The sequence below is a fragment of the Staurois parvus genome, unplaced genomic scaffold (assembly GCF_062004578.1).
Source record: "Staurois parvus isolate SC_StPar_1 unplaced genomic scaffold, SC_StPar_1.0 ptg000468l, whole genome shotgun sequence".
Taxonomy (NCBI): domain Eukaryota; kingdom Metazoa; phylum Chordata; class Amphibia; order Anura; family Ranidae; genus Staurois; species Staurois parvus.
Genome location: NW_028318264.1, coordinates 4,277,876 through 4,294,853, shown reverse-complemented (window position 1 = coordinate 4,294,853; position 16,978 = coordinate 4,277,876). Strand labels below are relative to the sequence as shown.

The 16,978-nt window shown below is 38.6% G+C and overlaps 1 protein-coding gene across 1 annotated transcript in view; it reads right to left on the bottom strand.

Moving 5' to 3' along the window:
• The window catches only part of MOCOS (molybdenum cofactor sulfurase), a 553,751-nt gene that overhangs the window by 336,763 nt on the left and 200,010 nt on the right, over positions 1–16,978 (bottom strand). Inside the window, exon 5 of the mRNA XM_089689064.1 lies at positions 7,041–7,117. Coding sequence (XP_089545190.1) covers positions 7,041–7,117 — 77 coding nt within the window. The remainder of the gene's footprint in view (positions 1–7,040; positions 7,118–16,978) is intronic.

Sequence of the window (16,978 nt, the reverse complement as noted above, 5' to 3'; positions counted from 1 at the left end):
GTCATTAGTACAGTGTCAGTGCTTTTCTATATTGGTGTCACAGGGGATTTCAGTGACACCAAGTTAGTTCCCCCCCAGTGTCAGAATGTCCTCCGCAGTCCCGCTAAAAGTCGCTGATTGCTGCCATTACTAGTATAAAAAAAACAAAACAGTATCTATACCACCATTTGTAAACTCTATAACTTTCATGTAAACCAATTGATTTACACATATTGGGATTTTTTTTTAGCAAAGACATGTCGCAGAATACATTTTGGCTAAATTTATGAAAACATTAGATTTTTTACATTTTTTTTACTTGACATGTTTAATAGCAAAAAGTTCAAAACAGGTTTTTTTCTCAAAATTGTCAGCCTTTTTTTTTTTTACAGTGCAAAAAATAAAAAACATACAGGAGATCAAATACCACCAAAAGAAAGCTCAATTAGTGGGAAAAAGGACCTAAATTTAATTTGCGTGCAGCGTTGCATGACCGCGCAATTGTCAGTTAAAGTAATGCCGCACCGTAATGCAAAAAATGGCCTGGTCAGGAAGGGGGGTAAATCCTCAGGAGGGTAAGTGGTTAAAGTGTTACTAAACCCACAATAGTAAAAATCAGTCTGTGTATGCAGTAAAGCATGCTTGTTATACTCACTGTGGAACCTAAGGGGTCAATCCTCTGCATTGTGTAAAAAGGCTTTTGGATCCTTTCTTCTCTGGCCCTCCTCTTGTTGAAATGACCACCTGATACAGACTGAACCCGTGGTCACATGCACATGCTCAGTTTGGAGCGTATTGCTAGAGAGGTTTTTTCTTTCTTGGGGGAGTGCATGTGATTAGCACAGGGCCAATCAGCACTGTCCAGACAGAGGGTCAGAGGATTTCAGTCCTCCTAGAGCAGAAAGAAAACTCCTCCTGCAAACTTTAGCTAGTGCTGGGCTGGACACTGACAGAAGTCACAGGACTGCTCTAACTGCTGATGGGAAAAGGTATTTAGCAGTTTATATTTACTGGGTTTAGTAACACTTTAAGTAACTAAGCAGAATTAGTTTCCAACATTTGACTTAAAGGAGACATGTAGTTTTGTTCTAAGAGGATGATGGCACAAGACAGTGAAGATCATGGTTTCTGCACCTAATAAACTATACAAACTGGAACATAATAGTTTATATGAAATGAAATGCACCCTAACCAGATGAGTGGCACTTTGCAGGGATGTACCAAACTGCATATTGGGATGATGGGATGATTGGATTATTGGCTACAATGCTCAACACTTTCATTAGGTGTCAGTATATTTTTTACACACATGGTAATGATTTTGTTGCACAAAATATGTTTTTCTTTTCTGCAGTGCTTGATACTTTGTTGCAAGTAGTAGTGGCTAATGTTTAACTCTTCACTTATTGGTATATGTGCAGCTGTAAAATGGAATCATAGTAAATTATACAGAAATAATAGAAATATTACTCAATATATTAATAGAAATTGATTTACAGATTTCATACAGTAGATGTATGTGTAAAGCACTACATTTTAAATTGTTTTATTAGGAACCTGGAAAATGATGTTTAAAAAATTACAAACGCCAAGGAAAAAATTAATGCATTTCTGATAACAATGTGGTTAATATTGATCTGCATGATGATTATGGCTGGAATATAATGGTTACACATCCCATACAAATTAAATTTCACCGTTTTAGAAAAAAATGTGGGTAAAATTACTTTTAGATATGGGAATTATGGGGGGAATATCATGGTAACTCCTAACCTATTATTAACCTTCGGATAAGCAAATGCATATCATTATTTTTCTACATGGAGATTATGGATGGATTATTGTTTTTTCAACATGCCTAGGAGCATATTTGACTCCTTTGTGATAAAAATATTAGAATAGTTATTTTTCTGCATGGGAATTATGTGTGTATTATTGTGGCTACACATGGCAAGAACCATATTTCACCCATTTCTGAAAAGATTATGGGCAAAATTATTTTTGTGCATGGGGATTGTGGGTGGAATATTGTTTTTTTAACATGCCTAGGAACACATTTGTCCCCTTTGTGATAAAAATATGAGAATAGTTATTTTTCTACATGGGGATTATGGGTGTATTATTGTGGATACACATGACAAGAACCATATTTGATCTATTTCTGAAAAGATTAGAGCATAATTATTTTTCTACATGGGGATTATGGGCGGAATAACAAGGTTAAACATGCCTCAGAACATATTTGACCTGTTTCTGATAATATGAGAATAGTTCTTTTTTCTATATGGGGATTATGGGATGATGATTGTAGATACACATGCCACAGACCATATTTGACATGTTTCTCCTAAGAATATAGATATAGTTATTTTTATATATGGTGATTATGGGTGGAATATCACGGTCAAACATGCCTAGGAGCACCATTTTACCCCTTTCTGATAATATGAGAATAGTTATATTTCTACATGGGGATTATGGGTGGATTACTGTGAATACACATGCCAAGGACCATATTTGACCTATTTCTGAAAATATTATAGGCATAGTTATTTTTCTACATGGGTAATATGATTGAATATAATAGTAAACATGCCTAGGAACACATTTGACCTGTTTCTAATAATAATATGAGAATAGTTATTTTTCTACACTGGGATTATGGGTGGATGATTGCAGACACATATGCTAAGGCCCATATTTGACATGTTTGTCCTAGGAATATGGGTATATTTATTTTTCTATATGGGGATTATGGGTGGAATATCATAGTTAAACATGCCTAGGAACCCATGTGAACCCTTTCTGATAAGAGTATGAGAATAGCTATTTTTCTATATAGGGGTTATGGGTGGAATATTGTTTTTTTTTACATGCCTAGGAACACATTTTGTCACATGTTAGCTTGCAGCCTTTTGTGTGTTTACTCTTACCTCCATGCTGCTCTTGATTCCTTCACGTGTGTGTTTTTCTGTGCTCACCTATGGGCATCGTCTGCTTTTCCCTGGGTTTTATGTCCTTCCCTTCCATCACTTCCTTTCCCACCTCCTTGTCTGCCTGTCTATTTAAGATGTGCCACATTGCCTGGGCCACATTGCCTGAGCAATGTTTGTTGTTGGAGCTCCCCAGTGGTCTCCTGAATCCGTTTAGTATATCTGTGTACCGACCCTGGCTTTGTCCATGACATTCCTCCTTTATTGTCTATCCGTGCACCGACCCCGGCTTGTTCCTGACATTGCTAGTGTCCCACCTGTCCTGACCTCGGCTTGCCTACTGGATCTCCTGTCTCTACTCCCATTGCACCCTGCTCCCGCTAGCGGTCTCTTCTACCTCAGCTGGGTGTACCTGGGGGCCGCGACCTGGTTCCAGCCTGCACCAAGTCCATCCCCACCATTAGGGGCCCTGGTGAACAAGCAGGCTGGGGCTTAGACTCCGCGCCCTGGGGAACCCCAAGCTGTGGTTTTATAGAGCTCACTACCATAGACGTGACACATTTGACCCCTTTCAGATAAAAATATGAGAATAGTTATTTTTTTACTTGGGGCTTATGTATTATTGCAGATACACATGGCAAGAAACTGGAAGAGATGCAACCACCATCAGTAGGAATGGTGTGCAAAAAAGACAGAACTTTCAACCTATACTGCTGAACTAGTTCACAGCTTATGGGGGGCCCCATTTTTAATCTTGGGTGCTCAAGGACCTTGCACTGGCACTGAGTGCAGGCCATTTGCTGACAACTGGTATCACTGAGGTGCTGCAAAATGTGGACCAGGCCCCAACATTTTGCTGCAAATCCTGGACAAGAACCCCAAATGTGTTCAATTGGAAATTAATGCAAAATCCCATTTGTTCCTGTTTTTCCTAACTCTTGCAATAAACCTGGTTCTGGAGCAATTGGTTAAAATATCACTAGCCTCTGACTGGAAAAAGTAAGTTATTTTGCCTCTTAAAAATGGAGTAATATCAGGTAGAGATTGTAACGTAGATGTGAGATTCAAGTGATTGGACTGAGATGTGATCAGTAGCAATATGTAATTGTAAATTTAGTTTCATTCCTTGTTATTAAAGAAATATTCAGTCATAGGTATTCAGAGACATGTGCTCACCCATTAGCATCTGAAAAGACAAAGCAGCTTCTAGGCTGGAAGTGACACCTAAGTGCCAATAAGGTTTGTCACACACACACACACACACACATATAAAATCAGACTTTGCCACCTTCCTGAATTTTATAAGAGGAACGCCAGACGTTTCGGCTGCAGGAGACCAGGAGGGCTACGATCTGTCTGGGAGCTTTAACCAATAGCCGCCCATCCAATAGCCGTTTGGCAGCCAGGAAAAGGCTGTAGATTTCCAGGTGGACGCCATATGGCGTCCTCCCGCACATGCACAGTTTTCGTGCAGCGGCACGATCTGTCACCGGCCGTGTACTTCGGACACGGACGATGACAGATCTGAGTACCGGCCCCCGTTGCCGGTACCATGTGACCTGCTGTGACCAATCACAGCAGGTCACATGACAGTTGTATACAATGGATGGCTTTATTCATGCCATCCATTGTATACTAGTGTCTAGCTGTGAATGGTCACAGCGATCACATGCACATGTCATGTGATTAGCTGTGGTCAAATCACAGCTAAGCACAAAAAAAAAAAAAAAACCCTGAATGAATCAATGTCATTCAGGTAAATGCTTGCTTATTGTGTAAAAAAAAAATAAAATACTGATCACTTCCCCAAAGTAGTACAATGTTACTATGGTAACATTGTACTACTTTGGACATAGTGAAATATGAAATAAAAAATCTTAAAAAAAAGAAAAAAAAATTAATAAAATTAAAAATAATAAAAAAAAAATATATATATTTTTTTCATACTGTCACCAGTCAGTGTCCCTGATCACCGCCATGCCAGTTATATGATGACGCTGTACTGCACTGGTGACAGTATGTAAAAAAAAAATAGTGAAAATAATTTTTTTAATTTTTTCATTTTCCAAAAAATTATGACAAACAAAATACAACTTCAAATAACTCGCCATGTCTCTTATGAAGTACGTCGGATTGTCTACTTTGCAAAAAGGGGTCATTTGGGGCATATCTGTACTGTTCTGACATTCTTGGACCTCAAGAAATTAGATTGGCTGTCAGTACTTCAGGATTGATCAATATTCAGATCTATACCATAGTTTGTGAACTCTATAACTTTCCTACAAACTAAAAAATACATCCTAATTTGGGTTATTTTCACCAAAGACATGTAGTAGATTACATCTTGCCCTAAATTTATGAAGAACAATTATTTATTTGCAAACTTTTATAACAGAAACAAAAAAAAATGTTTTTTTTTTTAAATTTTCTGTCTTTTTTTGTTAATTTAGCAAAAAATAAAAACCCTGGCAGTGATTAAATACCACCAAAAGAAAGCTCTAGTTGTGTGAAGAAAATTATAACATTTTAGTTTGGGTACTGTGTTGTAGGACCGTGCAATTGTCATTCAAAGTGTGAGAGCGCTGAAACCTGAAAAATGTCCTGGGCAAGAAGGGGTAAAAGTGCCCGGTATGGAAATGGTTAAAGTATATCAGCAGATCAAAGGAATAGATTTCATCTCTCATAAAAGCTAAAATATTAGTTGCAGAGAGATGAAAATACTTCCTTCTGATTGGACACTCTGTAGGCTACATCTGCATGTAAAACTGTATTTGTGGCCTATGTAGAATGCCAGAAAAATGCAGGAAATTGTTATGTGGCGCCGGATTTCGACAGCTGAACAGTGATAGGTACTGTCGCGATCGGACTGATGCGATGGTGTCAAAAATTCAATCCCTGACTCGGTGATTCAAACCGTTCCTGGTCCAATCGACTTTGGGCATTTCAGGACCCAGAACATCCTGTGGGCTGGTACAGGAACACCCCCCAGAGCCAATTGGCCAAGGACTAATGTCCAGTCTACGTCCATATTCCCATAAATCGAGGACCTGGGATATAGACGTTGTGATTCGTATGAAGCCAGCCCTATTGACTGACGGATTACGGACTTTCCCTGACTTGCTCCAGTCGCAGGATAACTCTTGGTAAAAGTTTCATTTCTGTTTTATTCCCTTTCATTTGATAGTCAATAGCCAATTGTGTGTCTTCTTGTATTTTTTGTATTTTCTGTAACTTTTTATACTTTGTACATATTTTATGCACTGCCCACTTTTGGGATATTAAGTCTTAAAATTGATAAGTGACTTCTGGGTACTTAAGCTCGGGCTGATATCTCTGGAGAGATTAGATTGTATTGTATTTTAGTGTCTTTATTTGCTCGGTCAAGTTCATTGCCAATCTGTATGCAATTGCACTGCGTGTTGGCAGATTGTAAAGGTAACAGGTCTGCCAGATGGAGATCTGTGTGTGTGTGGTGTCCCAGCAGGTCAGTAAAACTGTTGGGTGGTGGCAAGCTACTGTTTGTGGTGTGTCTGGTGTGGGGGTGTGTGGACAGTGGAAGAGTGATTAACACTGGGGTTCTGGCTTGTAGGATAGCTGGAGGAATCCTAGAAGGGTGTGTCAAACGCTAGGCTGCTCCTCAACCCTAATTAGTGCACCAGTGTATATAAGATCCTATCTGCCTGTGTGTGTGGTCAGCTAGCTGGATTGGAGTGGAGTCTCCCTCTAGTGGTGGCCAGAGGTAGTGCGGGCTGTGAAAGTATATCACGGCCGGTCTTATATACGTATATATATTCAGATTAGGTCCCTCTTATTCCCTCTTACCCTAAGTCACGGCCGCACGTGTGCGCTTCAGTTAGCTAGTTGCATGTGCATGTGGGTTGGATCCGTGACAGAGATAAACTATCAATTCATGAAAAATAGGTGCTTTTAATATTAAATATCCATTAAATTAAAAAAGTACTGATTTTACACAATAGCTTGGATTATATATATATAAAATCATCTATGTATTATATTAAGTTTATACTGTAGGTTAACTTTAGCAGATGGTGTAAATCAGTTTAAATGTCTTCAATATTTTTTCTTACATTTGCATCACATCTGTGTTTCAGTGTCATTCAGACTTACCAGTTAGTCTATGCAGAGTGTCAAGACAATGTTTCACTGCTATTATATCCAGAAATGAGACTGTGCCATCTTCAAATCTGCAAAAACAGCATACATATAATTCACAATTTAAAATAACATGGTAATGAGGTGGCTAAACATAAATATTGGTGTCAGTGGGAAAAATAGTGTCCTTGGAAAACAGTTTGGAGACCACTGCTGTACACCATAAGGTGTGGTGCTGTAACTTTCTTTTAACTATTCAAGGTACTAAAATCTAATAATGTAGTACTATGGTCATTCTCTAAGTTCTTTCGCGGTTAAGTCCAGCCTCCCATTTTTCACCTCAGGTAGCCAGACCATACCTTTTTTCATTTGCCACTATTTTTTACTTCCAGCTCTGAAAGTCACCAAAGACATGAAAGCACAAGCACTGTGCTTCTAAAAGATGGTGTTCTAAAAGATGATGGATTCTAAAACGATGGTGTTACTAATTTTTCCATCCCATAATTGTTGTGAAAATGTTAATCAAATCTATATTTTCAACAAAAAAACCCCACAAATCATTATTAGTGCACAAAAACACAATATAACTTCCAAATTCTAATTAAATCTAAAAGATTTACTGTATTAATGTTAATAACAAATAAATATTTGTAAACTTTAAATTGTGCCTTTTTTCAAAAAGGTAAAAATCGTAGGAATGCAAAACTGTAAATAAGCAACCTAAAATATATGTATAGATAAAATGTTTTTCTTTTATTTACACTTTAATCTGTTGCCACCGGCCACATGCATTCTGTTTAAGTGTATTCACAGTGGTAGGCTGTATACATGGCTCACCCCCAACACTGTGATCAAGCTGTAACCTGCAGTTCCCATCATTATTTACTTCGCTAGATGGTAGAACGGGCTCTAAATCATGTGACCACTGACAGTCAAACACACTGCTCACATGATAAGTAAGGTCAGGTAATGCTGAACCCTTAAAATTCATTAAAGTGTATTTTTTTCCCAAAACATTGTGTCTGAAAAACTGCTGTGCAAATACTGTGTGACATAAAAAATCTCAAACCCCACCATTTTATTCTCTAGAGCCTATGCTCAAAAAAATATATTGTTTGGGTTTTTCTTGCAAAAATACAGATTTTTACTTGTAAACAAAAAGTGTCAGAAGAAGGCCTGGTCTTAATGTGGATAATGCCTGAAGGTGCTCCTTGGATGTTGAGCCTCTCTATGTGGCTAGAGCTTGAAAAAGTCTCACACATTTAGTATCACCAGTAGCAAAATGTTTTTTGGGGTGTAGTTGCAAGTATGCCTATGCTGTGTGTGAAAAATAACTTAGTATGAAATTTTTGTGAAAAAAAACACATTCTATTTAATGTCTTCATTTTCTTCATTTTGCAAAGAATTGTGGGTAAAAATTACAACTTCAAAAGAATTCACCATGCCTCTTACTAAATACCTTGGACTGTCTACTTTCCAAAAATGGGTCATTTGTGGGGTTATTTGCACTGTCCTGACATGTTAGGGCCTCAAGGCATTCAGTACATCAGGTATGATCATATTTCAGTGATAGGTACCATAGCTTGTAGACTCTCACACAGACCAAACAATACATAGTGATTTGAGTTATTTTTACCAAAGAAATGCAGCAGTATAAATTTTGGTCTAAATTTATGAAGAAAAATAAATTTGCAAAACACCTTTTTCCCCAAACATGTTTAATGCTTTTTTGTTTATAGTGCAAGAAATAAAAAAAACCCAATGGTAATAAAACACCACCAAAAAAAGCCCTATTTGTTTTAAAAAAAATGATTAAAACTTCATATGGGTACAGTGTTGCATGACTGAGTAATTGTCATTCAAAGTATGAAAATGCTGAAAGCTGAAAATTGGCCTGAGCAGAAAGGGGTTGAAAGTGTCCAGTAATGAGGGGCTTAAACACTTTGACTAGTCCTCTGTCAACAGAACAAAAAAACAGCAATCTTTTAATTTAAACAATCTGCATTATAGTGCATTTATTTCACTGAAAAAAAACTCTGTGATCTCTCTCAAATCTACTATCAGACTGTGCAAAACACAGTAGGGCACCTAAAAAATGAATGATACAAAGTTCCATCTCAACTAGTGCTGTTGCTCACAGCAACCAAGCTGTTTTCATATCTTTCATTTTTTCCACACAGCTTAGAAAAGCTGATTGGTTGTCGTACAGTTGCATCTATCTCTCCATGGAAACACTCTGGAATCTTCCCTAATCTGCTTTAGTTACACACAGTTAGTGTGTACAGTATGTGACTTAATACAAAAACAGATTTCAACAATCTGTACCAGCATTATCAACTAGTTTTCCTTGCAGGCTGTTATCTTTCTTGATCTACCATATATCTACTTCAACACACATCAAATAAAGTCTGAAACCCTGGCTTTTAAAAGGTAGGGTGCTGGCATGTATAAAAAAACATTATTGGCCTTTCTAAGCCACCTGACCACAGTTGAGAGGCCAGGAATACATTGTTTTGCCAAAATTATTGGGATGCCAGCCTTTACACACACATGAACTTTAATGGCACCCCAGTCTTAGTCTGTAGGGTTCAATATTGAGTTGGCCCACCCTTTGCAACTATAACAGCTTCAATTCTTCTGGGAAGGCTGTCCACAAGGTTTAGGAGTGTGTCTATGGGAATGTTTGACCATTCTTCCAGAAGCGCATTTGTGAGATCAGGCACTGATGTGGGACGAGAAGGCCTGGCTTTCAGTCTCAGCTATAATTCATTCCAAAGGTGTTCTATGGGGTTGAGGTCAGGGCTCTGTGCAGGCCAGTCAAGTTCCCCCACCCCAAACTCACTCATCCATGCCTTTATGAACCTTGCTTTGTGCATTGGTGCCCAGCCATGTTGGAAAAAGGAAGGGGCCATCCCCAAACTGTTCCTACAAAGTTGGAAGCATGAAGTTGTCCAAAATGTCTTGGTATGCTGCCTTAAGGGTTTCCTTCACTGGAACTAAGGAGCCAAGCCCAACCCCTAAAAAACAACCCTACACCATAATCCCCCCCTACACCAAACTTTACACTTGGCACAATGCAGTCAGGCAAGTACTGTTCTCCTGGCAACCGCCAAACCCAGGCACGTCCATCATATTTCCAGCCAGAGACGTGCGATTCGTCAATCTGGAGAACATGTCTCCACTGCTCTAGAGTCCAGTGGCAGCGTGGTTTACACCACTGAATCCAACGCTTTGCATTGCACTTGGTGATGTAAGGCTTGGATACAGCTGCTTGGCCATGGAAACCCATTCCATGAAGCTCTTTACACACTGTTGTTGTGCTAATCTGAAGGCCACATAAAGTTTGGAGGTCTTTAGCTATTGGCTCTGCATACAGCTGGTGACTTCTGCACTATCATTTTACCTGACCTACTACTTCATAGCTGAGTTGTTGTTGTTCCCAGTTGCTTCCACTTTGTTATAATACCATTTACAGTTGACTGTGGAATATTTAGTAGCAAGGGAATTTCATGGATGAACTTTTTGCACAGCTGGCAACCTATCACGGTACCACGCTTGAATTCACTGAGCTCCTGAGAGCAAACCATTCTTTCACAAATGTTTGCATAAGCAGTCTACATGCCTAGGTGCTTGATTTTATACACCTGTGGCCATGGAGGTGATTGGAACACCTGAATCCAATTATTTGGAGGGGTGTCCCAATACATTTGGCAATATAGTGTATGTGAACCATTGGAGAAAAGAGGCTACAAAAAGATATCTATTGATAGACTCAATAATGTTTTCAGAAAATATGTACATACTGTATATTTGAATATACAGCTGCCTGCACAGTGGTAGATTTTGCCTGCACAGTGGTAGATTAAAGTGATCTCTAATCTCTACCAATGTTTGGTTTTAAATGACCCCCTGCAGGTTTATGCCCAAATGTGTCTGTATACACTGCATACTAGTACATTATGGAAGTTTTAGCTGTCAAAACGCAGCCCTCCAGTGATGCACTGTTGCTTCCATCTAAACCCAGTCTTCTTTCTGGGTTCATGCTCTCCAGCCATTTGAATGGCCAAGCCATGATGATATCACTCCCACACATGTGCACAGGAGTCATGATCTTGGCATAGAGTTACTGCGCATGTACCTGTGACACTGCAGGCTCTAACTGATGTGAATATCTTCATGGTAGATATTCATGGTACCTACAGTACAGGTAAGCCTGAAGCTTACCAGTAGGTATAAGCGTTTAATAAAAATTGACTACTGCTTTAAGCAGGAAAAGAAACCTGTACTTGCAGGAATATTTAGGATGTCATTGCTGACCTCTCGATATGAAAATACTTTTGTTTCCTGGCTGCCATGCTAATGTAATAGCTTGAATATTTTCTAAATTGATGACACAGGCCAAGCATACAAATCTGGAATACTGACTTCACTCTGACTTTCCTTATCTGAATATTTGTAACAGGTCAGTGACTCAGCTTGGAAAATAGAAACAGCCAAGAATAAAGGATTTTCAGAAGGAGGTTAGAAACGGAAGCCTCCACAGTACAGGCTTTTTTTTACATAAAATGTATAGTGATTATATACTGTACATATTTTCTTAATTTTTTATTGTCAAGACTAAAAAAAAATTTTCTTTTTTTTTTTAAAGTCAGTACATGAAATATCACATATTTTGCATTCTTTCACTGTGAAAATGCTCTTTTAAAGAGTTCAAACTTAAATCTACATTTACAAGTGAATGAATCACAGTAGTGTATCTCACTTCATAAAGCTCTGACTTTTCCATGTCTAAACATGTCTAAAAGCTGACAAGTGCAGATGTGCTCTCTTAAAAAATTGAGTGCTCTAAGAACTGTTTATCATGTCATACATTTTGAATTGTTTTGTCACACACACACACAGTTTTGGCTATATCTACAGTAGAACAAAAAGGATACAAAAATTGTAAACGCAAAAAAGTTAAATTTACCCACAACCATAATAGTTTCACTTTAAGAGCAACATGTCTATCCTCATCATCAGGAGGTGATAGGACACCAAATGACACGTCTATACAGAGACTGGAAGCATGCTGTGAGCACCTGCTCTCTAACTGACAAGAGCAATGGCACACATTTAGAGTTCACCTGCTCAAGCTGTGGTGTTTGAAGACCTTGTTGCTCCACTTAACTAAATTATATCTGGTCTTTTAGAGCAAAGAATCGGGGACGCAAACCTATATTGCCTCTTCTAGAGGGAAGTATAAGCCAGATTTTGGGAAATTGGTGAAGAGGTAAGCAGAAATATTGCTTTGCTGCTGGTTTAAAGTGGTAATAAACTGCAAAAAAAAAATTATCTCCCTGCAAGCTAAGAGCCTAATGTACTTGTACGTATTGCATACTAGCACATTATTAAAGACTTACCTGAAAACCAAACCCTCCAGTGGAGCACTGTCTTGGCTTCCATCTTGGTTCACGGGTTGTGGCTGCTTGACTGGCTGAGCCGTGATGACGTCACTCCCGCACATGCGCCTGGTTGCTTCAGCTGTGGCACGGCACTCTCAATGGACGGCATGCTGTCCATTAAGAGTGCAGTGCAAAAATAAAAACCACACAAAACAAAAAATGGCCACTGCCCCAGTCTATAATTGGCCTTCACAGCAAGGAGCACATGGAAGGGCGACGCATGTCAAAAAACAAAAAAGGAAAATTCCCAGCTCTAACTTGCCAGCCAGCCTGCAAACAAACCAAATTAACCTGTCTAACAGTAAGCATTAAAAACAGGGGTTTAGTTAGCAAACATTTGCAAATACATGCGTAAGCTGCAGAGCCTCGTCACGGCATCCCCATATTCTGTAGTTCCTAACTCTCCAATTTTAAGAGCCCCCATAGTAGAGGCACATTCGTTTAATGGATAGACCAAGGGCAGATGGACCTGAGGGAGTACACCCCTCCTTAAAAGGTACAGGAGGGCACTGGACACCCAGCATGTAACACAATGGCAGCCAAGGTGTCCAGTGCGCCCTGCCAGTGACATCACTGGCACTTCTAAAATAAATATCTCCTAAACGGTGAACGTTTAGGAGATATTTACTGTACCTACAGGTAAGCCTTATTATGTACTATGTATGGCCATGTTAGTGAGTACTGCTGACCTGTGAACCCTGCACTGTGTATGGCCATGCTAGTGCATACTTCTGACCAGCAAACTCTGCACTGCATACTGCTGACCTCTGAACTCTGCTCTGTGTACTGCTGACCTGTAACTCTGTACTGTGTATGGTCTTGATAGTTTAGCTCCCTTACAGCCCCCTTCACATTTGAGCACCGCTACTGCACTGTGTTTTTTTGCACATTTCCCAGTGGTTTTTGGAGTTGCAGCATTCATTTGAATGGGCCTCCCTGCACTCCAAAAATGCACTAAAAGAAGTTCAAGTACCAAATTTTGGACATGAGCAGTGTGTGTTTTGCATTTTTGCATGTTTTTTACATGTGAAAAAATGCACAGATGCTATCCGCATTTCAGGCGCCATTAAGAAACAATAGCACTGCAAGCGTGTTGGGCATTTGAAAAACTTCTCTTTTTTGGTTGTGTTTCTGCACTGCCCAAATGTGAATGGTGCCTAAAAGTGGAGCTCTGTGCCAGGTGATTTTTGATTTCTCTCATGTTGTTCAGGTGGATCTCCACCACTCTGTGGTTGCCTACCCCTTGTTTAATGGAACCAGAACATTTAACAATATTTTCACTAGCAATTCTCAATGTTACTATTAAAAGACATGTCATATTCCCCAATGGTATATACAGTATAGGAATGTTTATCCTGCAAGTTAGCTGCAATCATCTACTGGACAATCTATTTCAACCTATCTGATGTCTATAGTGACTTTGAGAATTTGGGACAACTCTAATATTGGCTCTTTAACAGCAAAATTGAAAGTCATTATTTCTATAAAATCTATTTTATTCTGCTTTCAATAAAATGTATAACGGAAGGAAAATGGAGCTCTCACAAAATAGCTACTGGGAATCAATTTACAACTGTATTATCGGAGTATAGATTTGCTTGATTATGTTGAATATCCCAAAGCAGACATTATAATGGTACCCTTTGGGTTAACAGATAAAAAGTTCAGTATTGCTCTATACATCCATATATACTGGTTATTCATATTTTTACCAGCAGGAGAAAATAACTCCTCCTTTAATCAAGCCTACTATTTTAGATACTTTACACTTAAAAAACCATTTATCTTTGGACATGGATCAAATTATCTGTATAAGCCTTTCATTTCAGCAGTATGCAAAATTCTTACAGTATGTTCATCTTGCAGTTCTTAAAAAAGATTGACTTTATGTCAAACTGAATTTATCCAGAGCAGGATATATTTCAGCATGAATTAAAATTTTTACTGCGGCAGCTTGATTTCTTACTGGGTTACCTTAATCTTCAATCCCAATAAGTGTATAATAAATGCCACATTGCTCAGAGATTAGATTTTCAATTTTAAAACTCTTCAAATATATCCCTCTACTTTCATGTCAACACATCTTCTTTCAAATTTGTTTGATGTTCTTTTCTCCTTCTTCATTTGCAAAGGTAAAGGAGACATTTAATTTAAAGGCATGCTGATTTATGTTCTGATACTGATAGTAGTTTATGGCCAGTAACAGCCTAATTTCCAAATCTAACAAAATGAACCTCCCCATCAAAAGGAACTGGACAGGCCCAACACAGTTAATTAATCAACTCAAGAGTTTAAGAGCAGACACTTAAACATGTATACAAGTAAATACTTATAGTAATTATTTGTCTCTGCAGCATTACATTGTGAACAATTGTGAACAATTATCTGTGAGCATGCATGTTTATACATGCACAAACATGTGATCCAAGTATGTTCTGTATGGTTATGGTAAATAAAGATCTTTCACTAGTCAGATCTTTCCCTAGTCAGATAAAGATCTTTCACTGGGCTAAAACATCTGATATTCTGAGTTCTGATATCTTTAAACAGCTTTATACTCCTTACAAACATAACCAGGGATTACCTTCCATACTATAACAAATACATTGATCTAATAAGATCTGCAAAGGAAAGCTGTAGTGTTATTACAAAAACTCCAGAAGCTTGGTAAAAGGCAAGCACATTAACACTCACTATAGCATTTCTAAACCTATACTTGTGCAAAACAAGAAGGAACTAAACTACAGCATTGGATTACAGGATAATCGCTCACAGCATAATGTACTCTATGCAAAAACACAATTTAAAAAATCCTACAAGTTTTTAACTTTATATACTGTTATTAAAATCATATATAGGATGGTTTTTCGTTGAGTATTGATATTATAAACTATATATCTTTAATATCTGTGATGTTGATTTTATACCAAATAATTGCTTTCTTAAAAAAATTAATGAGAAAGCATGTTCAGTCATGTGTGAATGCTTTTTGGTTATATTGTTTTAAAGTATACCCCAAACTTTTGTATTCCTGATATCTGCACTGTGTACTTGTGTTTAACCTCCCTAGCGGTATGATTATGTCCATATTTCTGTGATCAAAGCGGTACATTTTTTTTGCATGGAAATATGTTTTTTTTTTTAATTGTAGGCCTGTAATTTTTAGGAATAACTCACTGAAATCTGTCCAGACAAGAGTCTAGTAAACATCCCGGGTAGGATAAAACTTGAAACACAAAATCGTAAATTATAATTTAATAAATAATCATAAAAATAATATAATATAATAATAATTTCATTCAATAATATAATTAAACCAAAAACACTGAAATTTGAAATATCGCGCCAAGTTCGCACATCACTGAGCAAAGTCGCAAAATCGTTTTCAGTGTCTGATGACGAATTTCCCCCACAAATCATTATCACTCAATTCTGCAAGTGGTTCTGATTTACTATCACTGTTCTCTAGCTGGTCTAAAACTGCTTTTGACCTAAAGGGACACTTTTTGGAAACCATGGACGTTTCTCAGTTTCCAGGCAGAAAGAACAGTAAAAATGCAGGCAGGGCGCAGGACAAAGCACTCGGGACAAAATGTATGTGAAATGGTTTGATACAGGAATCTTATACTATGTGATTTTAGCGAATATCACTTTTTGTCATTTACAAATTTCCCGCCGTTGTAGACCTGCACCAGGCTGGGAAGACTGAATCTGCAATAGGCAAGCAGCTTGGTGTGAACAAATCAACTGTGGGAGCAATAATTAGAAAATGGAAGACATCCAAGACCACTGATAATCTCCCTCGATCTGGGGCTCCACGCAAGATCTCACCCCGTGGAGTCAAAATGATCACAAGAACGGTGAGCAAAAAACCCAGGAGCACACGGGGGGACCTAGTCAATGACCTGCAGAGAGCTGGGACCAATGTAACAAAGGCTACCATCAGTAACACACTACGCCGCCAGGGACTCAGATCCTGCAGTGCTAGACATGTCCCCCTACTTAAGCCAGTACATGTCTAGGCCAGTTTTAAGTTTGCTAGAGAGCATTTGGATGATCCAGAAGAGGATTGGGAGAATGTCATATGGTCAGATGAAACCAAAATAGAACTGTTTGGTAGAAACACAACTCGTTGTGTTTGGAGGAGAGAGAATGCTGAGTTGCATCCAAAGAACACCATACCTACTGTGAATTATGGGGGTGGCAACATCATGCTTTGGGGCTGTTTCTCTGCAAAGGGATCAGGATGACTGATCCATGTACAGGACAGAATGAATGGGGCCTTCCATCAGCAAGGGCATTGAAGATGAAACGTGGCTGGGTCTTCCAACATGACAATGATCCCAAACATACCGCCTGGGCAATGAAGGAGTGGCTTCGTAAGAAGCATTTCAAGGTCCTGGAGTGGCCTAGCCAGTCTCCAGATCTCAACCCCATAGAAAACCTTTGGAGGGAGTTGAAAGTCCGTGTTGCCCAGCGACAGCCCCAAAACATCACTGCTCTAGAGGA